Here is a 13071-nt window from a genome sequence, read left to right on the forward strand (position 1 = left end):
TGCCAGTTTTCTCCATAGGACGTTTTCTTCCTGCCAGGAAGCCCACAGATAATAGATACATGCAGACCACAAACCAACATTAAAAGAAAAATACATTGTTTTTACATTGCAGTACTTAACTGTGAAACTCAATTTAAATATAAGAGACATTTAACATAATTATTTACCCAAACTCTGTATTACAAACTACTATTGGAATATGTGAATACCTGGTGCACAGCTAAGCAGATAACACTGGTACCTGCTAGCAGACTCTGCATGTTTGTAAGTGAATAGTAGTTGTACCTTTTGTAACCAAATACTGACTATGAACTATATTAATACTGGATGACTAGCATAGACAGGATGTGCTGATATACATATGTTGTGGTATGTCTGAGGGGAAGCGTAAACCAGAGAAATGCTAAAAAATAATTGGGTGACAAATGCTTGGTAGTTCAAACTGAAAATAAAGACTAAGCTCTTCTTGTTTCCCTAATAAAAAGGCATATGTTCAAAGCGTTTGGCATCCAAAATTTATTCATGTCAATTTTCAAAGTAAACATCTCACAAAGTACATACAAAAGGAGTTAAATAAACTTCTATTTCAGACATTTTAGGTAATTTATTTCTTTGGATCTGAAATATGAATGTCAAATTACTTGTCTTTTAGGCGACTGTAAGCTCCTATAAGTCTGATCTTAATGAAATTTAAAAGCAGGGATGACATTTGTTGAAAGAAACCCATATGTCAAGCATCACACAAAAGTTTGGGAAGTCATGTACAAGGAGTATTTATACTTTTCCTCAGTGTAAAAACTAGAGCTAACAGCACATGTGCAAAAAACAAACAAGCAAACTATGCAATGAGGTCGCAGGCCATGTCCTGAGAGAGGATCTGAATTGTACAATCAAAATACACCTCACATTCTACTCTTGTATCTATAGTGGTTACAGAAAAGCAAAAGCAAGTCTATTATTAGCACCGGCAGGACATTACGGCCACCATTGCTTGTTGTGCAATAAAATCTGCTCATATGAACACAAAATGAATATGGCATCTCAGTGTAACACAGTGCTTGTAATTAGAAAACTGAAACCAAACAACTGAACCAAAGCATTTACAGCACAGCAGAAGCAGATCAGATCACTATGATCCACTTTTATGAATAAAATGAACAAAAACACCTCAGCAAATACAAAAGCAGCCAGTGATTGCATGTTTAAAGAAACATGACATTGCATTTATGTTGTTATCACTGTAAACCTTTTTACAGTTTTATAGTCAACATTGCTGTGGAAGAACAAGTTCCACAGAGGACCACGAAAGTACAGACCCTATTTAAACTGCCAGTGTAGTAGTTTGTCTTAATGAACTCCTATCCAATCAAACGTACAATACTTAGAGAATGCTATAGACATCACAGTGTCAAAACAGAAAACTGAACTGAACTGCAGCCAAAGGTCTGCGATGTACATTAACAATTTTAGCTAATTTTACAATATGTACAAAGATTACATTATGTTGTTGACAGCAATAACTACTTGTCAGCTACAGCAGCTGGTCACGTGACAGTGTAAACCACATTCTTCCCCTCTGTCTGTGCTACTACAGAGTACCACTTCTGTCCTTGGCCCCTGAGTTTTTGTCACTGCATTCAATTGTTAGTTTCCTTTGTATGCTACGTTGGTGAAGGTGGATGTTGCTCCTTTATACAAAGGATTGTTTGCCTGTGAAATGAAAACAGAGACAGTGCCGTTCAATACAGAGAGTAGCCATATTCTGCGACATTTTTTGATCGATGATGCTATTGATTATTTCTCACCGTATCCCATTTGGCTTTGGCTCTTTCTTCCTCAAATTTAGTGAACTCTCTGCGATCGTGGATGGTGATCAGCAGCTTCCAGATGAGCAGGCCAATCAGACCCAGCAGTAGAATGGCTCCAGCCACCGACAATAGCACCACTAAGATATCTGGACCCTTAGGGCACTCTGAGGAGCCAGAGACATGGAAAGGGCAGTGAGAGAAAGAGAGTTCAGTTTCCAGAGTTGGCTTGTAAGATGTCTGTTAAGCACAAAAGCACACTCATGAAGTTAAACAGCCACTGCACTCCAGCGTCAGACATTGCACAACAGTTCAGTGCATCATCCTTAACTTATCTCAGTTTCTGTGGTGTGGCAGAGTGTAGCCGTGGTTAACTGGCTGCTGATGTGTTCTTTGGAGAATAAGATATTACTCAATGAACACACTGTTCCCCTTTTACGGTAATTTACCACACAGGATGAAAAGGCAGTGACAGATCCTAGTAATGTACCTAAAATATAGTATAATATATACTATAAAATAGTTCTAATGTCTCAAACAGACATACTCTTACAGTACCTGGCTCTTTCACCACAAATAGAATAGATTTGCCACTCTCATCTTCGTAATACTGGAAGTGCACCACGCAGTCATTCTCATCTTTGTACGAACAATTCACAGCATTTCGATCATTAAAAACTGGGGGATGAGAAGAATAGGAGAAAGAAGCAGGGTTATAAAAAGCCATAAAGCATGCAGTGATATAAAAAGTAACATTTATCAGCACATAATGTTGTTTGATTGTACGTATCAAGTATATGATCAACTCAGAAAAACAACAGTACAACTTTTACAGGCCTGATTACCGTACTTAGTAAGAAGATTAGAGATCCTCACCCAATTCTTCCACTAGTTTAATTTCATCTTTGCAGATTCTATTGCAGCTGTTGTCTTCGGTGTACTGTCCCCGCTTGAAGTGCTGACACTCAACACACTTCCTGAAAAAAGAGTCCTTTTAATTGTAGTTTTACATACAAGTATAGTGTAGTGTATATGTAATGTAGTGTATATACTACTGATTCTCTTCAGTGGAAGTCAAAGTATGCAAAGAGTGGTCAAAAGAAGAAAAACACCTAAGAGCATTGCCTTATCAAGATGAACCCATGTTGACATTTCTGCTGTACATGAAGTACATAATTCTGTTGAAATGAATGAGGGAGTAGTTTGTTATCCTCCTGGAATGTCACAACACCAGCATAGAATAATCCTAATGTAATTGTTTTTTTGCTGTAGATCATTTTACTGGAGAGCATCAGGGCGTCAAGGTAAACAACCTGTAGGATCATATAAATACAGTTTTTTGAAAACTAGTGGCAAGGATGAATCCTTTATATTTTGGACACCCTGTGTTTTTTTCCCTTACACCACCACATTTAAAAATGTCACCTTTTAACCTAATTTTACAGTAGACCGCATGAAATTTACTGTTTATTAAATCTTTAAGTGATAGAGTTACTTTTTTATAGTGCAGGAATCTGGGCAGGTGGGGCATTTCTGACAGGTAGCTCCATAAGCGCCAGGCTGGGTGCACTGACAAACGCCACACTCGCAGTTACCCCGGCCGCTGCACAGCAGGCCGATGCTGGACATGCAGGTGTCTGTGCGTGTAGTGCAGTTACAGTTTTCGCCTTTCCAGCCGGCATCACACTGGCAGAATCCGCAGCTACACTTCCCATTATCTGAAAGAACAAAAAAAAAAGGATGAGTAGGTTAATACTGTAATACTTGAAAATAATGTAAAAATGAAAAGAAAACTGTGATTATTTGTTGCTTTTTTTCTTAGTGGAGATGTTAAAGGGTTAAAGTTTTCTTTAGCTTCATTAAGATATGTTTTTCACTGTCCCATCACATAGAAGGAGCCAGGCAAACAAAACTATGAAATTACACAATTGGAAACTGAGTAATGTGTGCCTGTCTGTTCCTGAATGGCTATATAAGGACCAGTCTGAGTGTTACACCATGGGAGTGAGGACATTTTGGGAAAGGGAAACTGAGAACATTTTGTCCAGGCATGACTTTCTCACACACCTTTAAAGGTCTCTATGAGGGATTTAGTTTTAGGGTTCAGGTTAGAATTAGGTTTAGTTTGGGCCATGAGTTGCTGTTAGATGTTTAGTTGTGATGGCTGTGGTTAGGGTAAGGGGATTGGGGATACATTATGTCAGTGAGTGTCCTCACAAAGACAGCTGTACATTTTCGTGTGTGTGTTATTGTGTTAGGCCTATAGTGTCTGAAACTGTGTTTTAGAAACATGTTACATGCTCAGGCAAGTGTAACCATGGATGCATCAGCAGAATCCGCAACCATACAAATTCAGTGTAAAATGTTACTTGTGGTATTTGTGCACTTATCTGTTGTTACTTTTCAAATTTAAAATTCAGCTGCTGTTTGTAGTCGTTTGACTTATCATGGTTGATTGATTAATGAGAAAACAAATCATTAATCTGCATTTTAAAACAATGATGGATATCTGACAACTGCAGCTATAAATGTGTACTATTTCAATTAGGTAATGCCAAATTCATTTTATTGAGTTACGTTTAAAAGTCTGAGTAGTGCTTAAAAATATTTCTGTGCAGTGCTGTTTATCTTTACAGGATCTCTTCCAAACAATGCTAACTAACAAAATAACTTGAAAGTTGTTTAATCTTAATCAGCAAGGAACATTACAGTTAACTCTTAGTCATTACTATTCTAACAAAGGCAGGAAATATTTTATTCTAAAGGAAGAGACTAATGACCCCATATCCGTAAAAAGAGGCAAACACACACACACCCAAGCACATCCTCAGACAGCAGAAAGCACAATGCCAAGTCATTTAGGAACAGTTACTGTTGCCGACAATATCTGGATTAAAGCCTTTCTCCCTGGATTACACAGCAACACCTGACATCAGTGCATTAAGATATCTTAGAAACAAAGGCAGAACCCCCACAGATAACATGGTTCTTAACAGAAAAGTAAACAGGATTTGGCACTGGATGACTAAGAGCAAAGTGGGTGAGTCACGTCCCAGCTGGATCGGACTTGAGGAATGATTGGTCATGAAATATTACAGAGTGTCTAAGACCAAGGCTCAAAAAACTAATGTTGTAAACTTGAGGAAACATTTCCTGAGTCTCCACCCTGACTGACTACTGCGGTTTCTCTTTTAAACTCTTTTTATAATGGTAGTAGGATAGAGATGTGGTCACTGGTGGAGTTCTCGCAGGTTAATAGTTAACAGTGCCATTGCTTTGCAAAGCAATTGTTGAGTAATCTTTCTTGTTCTGTCAACAAGAACAGCCGAGAAATGTAGAAAACAAAATCTGTTATACATTTGGTTAAAGCCTTGGAAGTCAACCTGTCATTGTTACAACGGATATTTGTTCGCGGTGTAGTGTACTTAAACTTGACGAGTGTGAATAGCTGTTTTGTTCTAATTAGTTGTAGAGGTGATTCACACACATATAAGGGAGCTTTAAGGTTTACATCATTGTACTCCCCCTGTGAGACAGTAATCCTGCCCATTAATCACAGGCGTGGGCTTTAGAGAAGGTTAACATGGGCTCCAGGAGATAAGGACATGAACAGGGATAAAGACAGAACAGTAAAACAGAACATTGCACTGTTAGAAAAAGAGAAGGAGCAACACTGAGGAAAGTGGGGATAGAGACAGACTAGACAGGGAAGACACCGGGAAAATTGCCAGCAGAGGAATGCAAACTTTCCTGTTCTCTGTTCTCTCATATTTATGAGCCCTGGGGCCGTGCCTGCTGACTCCTGCTCCCTGGCCCCACATTGGTCCCACAGCCCCTCAGCAGAGGAAGAAATACACAGCCATAGGGAATATCACAGAGACAGAGCTTTTTGGAGCCCAGGGTCACGGTAGCTGCAATTGAGCTGGGACCGAGGGACGCTTGGTCTTTGAAGACAATGACAGCATGACTGGAGTGAGACAAAGCGACTTAGTGGTCCCAAATTGAGCTCTGTGGACTTAGACCATTTAAGGCTTTATGCGTATGTGTGTGTTGATGTGTGGGTGGGGTATTGAGTGAGTGTCTGTACCCAAGCACAAGCTGGGTGTCACCACTGACAGCTTTAATACCAGTTTCTCAGAAAAACAACTTCTCCTAAGAAAAACTCCAAACACCTTATTGTTGGTATAAGGATGCATGGCTGCTTTCCAACACACATATTTTTCCTCTATGTTCTCCTCAGGTCATGGTGACCCACAATCCTCTTCCTAAATATTGAATTTTTAGAAACCACACTCCATCACTGCAGGGAACATTTAACTTGTCCTTTTATGTTAAAAGTGTACACTAGTGAGGATTATGCTGTCATGAAGTCGGAGGTGTCGCGAAAGGGAGACATCCTGATGTTCTTTCTTTAGTGTGGGTCAAACTCCAAAAATGCTGGCTGCAATGCTTCCCATAATGCAACTTGATGGCCTATTTTAGATATTCCCTGGTCTGGTTATCACTTACCTCTTTCCAACTCTATTATGCTAAAAATGTTTGTTTCCAAGCCTAGAACTGGGTAACACTGGTTTATTTTTTCAGACAAACGTGGCTCTCGTGGAGCTGGGTGAGTGGTACTCCAAACTGGTGGAGTTCCCTTTTAAAAACAGAAGGAAGTCTTCAATTTAAATGAGAGTTTCTATGTCCCTGTAATGTTTCTCGTCTAGAGTCTGTTTCCTGGGGCCAGGGTAAATACATTCATCTAAGGCGAAGCTCACTGACCTGAGTGTTTACTTTTTTTAAAATCAGTATCCACAGCCCTGCCTAATGTAGTGTATGTAAAGATAAAAGAGCCGTTTCCCTATGCCACCTTTACAATCACACACCCAAACTGCTGTTACATTACCCAATAACAAAGGCTATTAAAGGTTTATCACTGTGATTGAGTAACTTTGCACTGAGGTGTGCAGACTTGTAATAGAGAGTGATAGAACAACATGCTGCGCTGCTTTTAGTGGTAAGAATACCAATTAAACTCAGGCTGCAGTAATTGGGCGTGTTGTCTGACTGTTCTTTGAAAGAGTACACACACCACATTTATTGGCCTGACAAGGAGCTGGTCATTTTCAAACATTTCTGCTTATATTATGCAGCTATTGCAGTGTTTCCATGTCCTTTATATGCAAGCAAAGAAACAGTTGTTGATTTTTAATTTGACAACCTACGAAAAGAAACAGAAAACTATGTAAACTGGCTAAGTGAGTTTACAGACTGATAAATAAAGACATACTCAGCTTAGTCTTTGTTTACAATGTATGCATTTATTCCAGACTCAGAAACCAGGCTCTAAGCCTATCTACAGTTTTGTAAATACCACTATGTGGTATTTACAAAACTGATACTGATAGTGACTGGAAACAAATAGAGCATTGCGATTAGGTCGGCTAGAGCCACAGACCATGAGGAAAAGGAAGGGATGGGTAACGTCACCTTTCCTTCTAGCAGTGACATAGAATTACTTCAGCCAAATTACACTTATTATCTAGCCATGTGCATGGTTTTGGTTTTAGGTATATCTGTACCTTGATGGAGCAGCGTGTCTTAAATTTTGGTTTGGCTGGTTTTTGAGTTTGTTTTCCTTTCTTGTGACCATTGATTGCTTGCTGCTGCATTAGGAGCACCTGGTTTCTGTCATGTCACTACTGAAGCATCTCTGCTTTGATGTTTTACCAAAATGCCGCGATGGTGAGAACTAACGATTATGACAGAAAGAAATGCATCTACTCACCAGAGCAAAGTGCTCCCTTGAAGCGCAAGCAGTTGAAGTCATCACACTCGCAGTACTTTCCCCACACCTGACCAAACTCATTTGCATGACAGGAGCACTGTCCGCACAGACAGTCGCCTCTCCCATTGCAGATTGGGCTGCCAGGCTTTGGTATGCAGTTGACATCATCAGAAGGACTGTAGTCCTCCACTGAGCACTCGCATCGTGGACCCAGACGACCCTGGTGACACTGACACACACCACACTCGTATGTCCCGTTGCCGTTGCTACAGAGGGGGCTGTTGGCTTGTGCCTCACAGTTACAACTACAGGCAAAGTCCACTGTGACCTCCAGGGAATCCTTAAAGCCTAGAGGTTTGATGGTAAAAGTGCGACTCTTCTCCTTAGGGCAGCTACGCAACTGAGCTTCCACACTGAATGACACCTGAAGAGGAGAAAACATCTCTGTGATAATGTGTGTATAGATCCTAAATGTAGGACATACAGTAAAATCATCTCAACATAAACATACCGTGTCACCAATCTTGAGCCCAGTGCAGGACTTGAGTCCACGGATGACCTCTCCATTCAGGCAAGTGGCATTGAAGGAGAGATTCAGCTCCTCAGGGACTCCTAGTGTCTCTAGCTCCACTTTAGAGCGAATTTTCTGCACAACATAAAATTATCAATGACATGATAGTTAGTTTCATTACAATACAATTAAACTACATCAATTTGCATGACGTACTTTTTGTCCCAAACTCATGATGTACTTACAGCATAAGCCTCCTCAATGAGCTGAATAACATTCCCAGAGTCGCCGGACAGTGTCCCCACAGTTGTACCTGGAATGAGCTGACTGTACCCCTGTGAAGACAGACATGACGGCAAGATGATGATTTAGTTTTTGTTTGTTTTTTTTTTATATGAAAAACTAAAACAAATGCATGTTGTCACACAAGTGGTATAGTTTATTTACCTTGTAGAGAGGCACCACATAGCTTGTCACAGCAAAAATTAAATTAATGTTGTTTTCAGACATCTTCTCAGTCAAAAGCGCCAAGGAAGGATAGTCCTGGACGACACAGGAAGGAAACTGTTATGAACCAAAACACCCTGTCCAGCAACTTGAATAACTATTAAAACTCAAGAAGAAATAATGTTATATTTCTTTCTTTACCAGTACAGTAGATTTATTATAAAGATTATTATTATCAAGGTAACACTGTCCATCATTGGGTTGGACTATGCCAGCTATACGTCCATCCAGGGCGATGTGAGTTTTGGCATCAGTTGTGAACACCAGCAGGTGTGAGGCATCCGGACGCCAGCCAATCTTCTCCTAAATATGACGAACAACAAAAAGAACAAGTGAAGGAAAGATATGTATGTATGTATGTATGTACACACTCAGTTGTGCACATCAGTGAGAATGTGTATGTGTATGTCTGCATGATTTGAGTTTTTTTATACCTTGCACACCACAGCCTGTATGACAGCATCCAGCCCTCCCTCTGGAGCATCTCTATTTCTAGACACCTGCTGTTTTCCCACCTCCTCAGTGAAACGAGCTACCTTGTCCGTCAGTGACAGCACATTCTTGAACCCGAACTGAGGCTGGCATTTCTCACTAATTCTGTTTAACAAACAGGTAAAAGAGGGACAAGGTATCAGTGAAGAAGGAAAATACATTTTAAGTAGTTTAACTCAACTGAACAGTTGTTGTTTCTCCATTTCAGACCAAACAAATCAAATCCTCCAAACCTACCCATAGCAAGGGTTTGTCACTGCCTCTGGAGGATACATGTACATGTAAGGGGATGTGGTCTTGTCAACAAAGGCTCCAAACCCCATACGCAGGTTGCTTGTGGTGCGACCCATGGCCACAGCGAGCTCGTTTCCCAGGGAGTAAAGGCGGTCCAAGTCATCTTTCATTGAAAATGAAAGATCCATCAGATAGTAGAGGTCTACTGGGTAGTCCTCCACCTGTTTCACTGACACAGTAAAACGCTTGGTGTCACCTGGGAGGGAAAGAGTAGAAGGGAAGACAAGCAATTAAATGCACGGCAGTTTAAATGAGCTCAAAAGGCATCCCTCAGCATTTAATGTCTTTTAATTAAAAAAAATTAAATATTAAATTCCAGTATATGAATCAGTCTGCAATCAGCCCTGATGCATCAGGGTATTAGTTCACACAGCACAATGGTCCTTGTGTGTGGTGTCACAACACAAAACTGCCAGTGTAATGTATTTGGTCTTGTATGTTTGTTAATGTCTAATCATGTCTGATAGCAGCTTTAAGGGTAATGTCTGATTACGTACCTGGTCTTAGCGTCATACGGATTTTCTGAGGCTTTATTTGCGTGACAGTCTCAGCTGTACCCAAGGCCTTATCACTGAGCGGTGCATCCTCCAGAACAGTTAGAGTGCTGGAGGGAAACTCCAGAGCTGCCTTACTGCACCCCCCATTGAGAAGATTTTGCTTCAGGTCACAGCGAGACAGGCTGGATCCCCCCTTTCCAAACTCCTGAAACAAACGGTAAACACTCCTGGTTTATTCACCTGGTTCAGGTGTATCCCAAGTAGAGGAGTCCTGGAACCAAACCCATGTTTCTCTTATCTTTTAATCTTATTTGGTCAGACGACTACAATTTTTAAGCATACTAAAGAATTATCGTGGGCAAACATAAGAGGTGGATGGCAACATGAAAAAGGTTCTTGTGAAATGTGGTTTCTGTTGTAACCTGCTGCACAGAGCAATGATTGGGAGGGGCAGTCACTGTGTATCTGCATGTCTGGTGTTATTACCTCCTGAGAGCACCATGCGCAGCTTGGATGAACGGACAAGCACTGTTGACAAGTGGTGACTCCTTGTGATGTGCAGATGGTGGAACCTGTGATAACCACATTAACACAAATGTAACACAAAATGTACTTCTTTATGCTTAAAGTCGAGGCAAAGTCCCATATGTCATTTTTAAAATAAGTTAGAAAGAGTGCCACACAAATACTGATACTATCCATCCACCCATTATCCATATCTGCTTATTCCTAATTAGGGATCTGCTGGAGCCTATCCCAGCTCTCTTTGGGTGAAAGGCAGGGGTACACCCTGGACAGGTCACCAGTCCATCACAGGGCCACATAGAGACAAACAACCTCACACACTCACACTCACTCCTACGGGCAATTTAGAGTCACCAATCAACCTGACATACATGTTTTTGGACTGTGGGAGGAAACCAGAGTACCTGGTACCACAGAAAGGCCCCTGCTGGATTTCAAACCAGGAACTTTCTTGCCGTTAGGCAACAGTGCTAACCACTAAATCACTGTGCTGCCCCAATACTAAAATAAATAATTAAGTCAATAAAAATTGAGTCTCTAGAGAGTGCTGCACATATGCCCAAGAACTTGATGCTCAGTGATAGTGATGATGTTAATCCTCTTTCTGATTTCAGAATCATATGAAATTGCACCATATATTTCATCCATTGTAACTCGAAGCGAATGAGTTGAACCACAACCATCTACTGTTATCTAGTGGGCTCCATGGGTGTGGCTCAAAGGAGTTGAACGCAGGAGCACGGTGACTAATTTTAATTTACCATAGAACATGTTTAATTTGAGTTAAAACAGTAGGTTATTACTTCAGGTCTTGACTAAATGTGTGAAACCACATCAGAACTAAACCCACTGGCAGTAGAGATAAATACACACGGCTGGACTGAACTCAAAACAACACAGCTCGAGTATCAAGATCTACACAGTGGGTCATAGTTTTAGAGCCGTTTGCGCAAAGTGGAAATTACAGAGCGCATATACGGGTATGTCTAGAGTCTACGTTTTCAATTAGGCTACTTGTTAATAAAACAGTGCGTGGCGTCGCTTGGACCCTGTGGAGCAGCCCTGCTTGTCTCCTCCAATATTTTCTCTCCCTTATAAGGAAAAGTGGAGAAAGCTTCAGTGGAGCGCCGTAATTACAGCCCACTGACTTATTTACTCTGTGTTCCGTTTGAGAACATGATACTGAATCACACTGATGTGATAAATTAGCACATGTAGATATTAAATTATCTTTAAATATTAACACTGTGTGTGGTACTTTCAAAGATGCCCCTCAAGTCGAGCGGAAGCACACACACACACACCCCCCGGGTCGTCTAAAACAGGTGACAGAAATAGAAACCCAGAGAATGAAAAACATAAGAAAAGATCTTACCGTAAACTTTTAATGCCGATGACAGGAAGAAAAGCAGTACCAGTAAAGTGTGTACAAAGTTTCCCATGGTTGGAGAGCAGCCTGACTGAGGACAACTTGACGTGAGTCGTCTGTGTGGGTTTGTTCGCTGCTCAGCTTGAACTCCTTTCCTCATTCTTTACTTGACCAAACTCACACAGCTTCGCCTCGCACATCCAAACTCTCCAGCTGTTCCGTTTTCTATCAGGCCTCAGCTCCTATAGGGCACGTCGAGACTCGTCTGCTGGTGCTTTGGTGACCTTTATGTTTTTTTTTTTTTTTTTTTAAAGGTGTTCCTAAAGCTGCGACAACAAACACAAACAAACTAAAGCAAAACAAAAAGAAATATTAAACAACAAAATGACGACATTATTTTGAACTAGTTCTCTGTGTTTCACTAAAGATCCTGAAAATGCAACATAGGAGTCAACTATTCATTTCCAAGTAATAGATTTATTTTAGCTTTAACTTCAAACTTGAATCAAACTGAATTGGTTAATGATATTGTCACAATCACTAAATACAAACTAGTCTAAGAGTAAATAAAAAAATGCTTTCATGCAACTACGCCACATTTTCTAGACTCTGCACATTTTTCATCAGTGAATAAGTGATGAACTGCACTGGGAGCTGCATTAGTGGAAAAAACCAGTGGCCACAAAAACCTCACCTAAAAAGGGCATTAAAGCAGGTCTATAGATGTCATTTCTAGGTCTGACCCTATCAAACACTGTAAACTGTTTACAGACTGGTGTCCTATACAGACATTGCTGCTGTTGCAAGTAGTGGTATAAAGCTCCCATTGGAAACGCACCTAGTTCGTGTCACAGATGTATTTCACATGACATGCTTCTCTCTAAGCATAAACATTAATTCACCTAAACTAAAAATAGTCTAAACTTTAAACGGTGACTTCCAACAACAACATCATGCATTTCTTTGCATGTTTCCCTTCCTTCGACTGGACTCAAAAAACTCGATACAGGAAGTGCACAAAATGTTGCCATGAAACCCTAAATATCCCTTTATAACTCTGGACTCAAAATGAATGAAATCACACAGAGACTTGAAGTGCCCAATACAAAGTTATGAAGTTGTGATAGAAGGACCCCTAGTGGGAAAAACTGACACATGATGAGCTATATTTTTCACAGGATAAAAGGCTGACTTTGCTACTGGCTATTGCTGTGTAATGTGTATTCTCTAGAAACAGCCAAGCTCTTTGCTCCCGTCTCTAAATGTAGGAATCTGATAAAACACCTGCCACAAGTCAAGTC

The 13071-nt window shown here is 40.5% G+C and overlaps 1 protein-coding gene across 1 annotated transcript; it reads right to left on the reverse strand.

Annotated features, from left to right (window-relative positions):
- Positions 1–507: 507 nt before the first annotated feature.
- Positions 508–12010, reverse strand: itgb3a (integrin beta 3a). The gene is made up of 15 exons (XM_026325112.2): positions 11777–12010; positions 10363–10448; positions 9877–10081; positions 9323–9575; positions 9028–9190; positions 8735–8896; positions 8534–8629; positions 8332–8421; positions 8087–8221; positions 7576–7999; positions 3301–3523; positions 2682–2782; positions 2364–2483; positions 1806–1972; positions 508–1710 (listed from the first exon to the last, which is right to left on the reverse strand). Exons 1-15 carry the CDS (start codon positions 11928–11930, stop codon positions 1645–1647), a joined length of 2445 nt encoding a protein of 814 aa, XP_026180897.1. The 5' UTR covers positions 11931–12010; the 3' UTR covers positions 508–1644.
- Positions 12011–13071: the final 1061 nt, after the last annotated feature.

This window comes from Mastacembelus armatus, chromosome 8 (assembly GCF_900324485.2).
Source record: "Mastacembelus armatus chromosome 8, fMasArm1.2, whole genome shotgun sequence".
Classification (NCBI taxonomy): Eukaryota; Metazoa; Chordata; class Actinopteri; order Synbranchiformes; family Mastacembelidae; genus Mastacembelus; species Mastacembelus armatus.

Bases quoted from the DNA above. Each gene is read 5' to 3' on its own strand.
- itgb3a (XM_026325112.2), bottom strand. From the start codon at position 11,930: ATGAGGAAAGGAGTTCAAGCTGAGCAGCGAACAAACCCACACAGACGA. The intron at 8,630-8,734 runs GTAAAGAAAGAA...TGTGTCGTCCAG, and splicing joins ATAATAAATCTACTGTACTG to GACTATCCTTCCTTGGCGCT. The intron at 3,524-7,575 runs GTGAGTAGATGC...TTGTTCTTTCAG, and splicing joins CAAGGGAGCACTTTGCTCTG to ATAATGGGAAGTGTAGCTGC.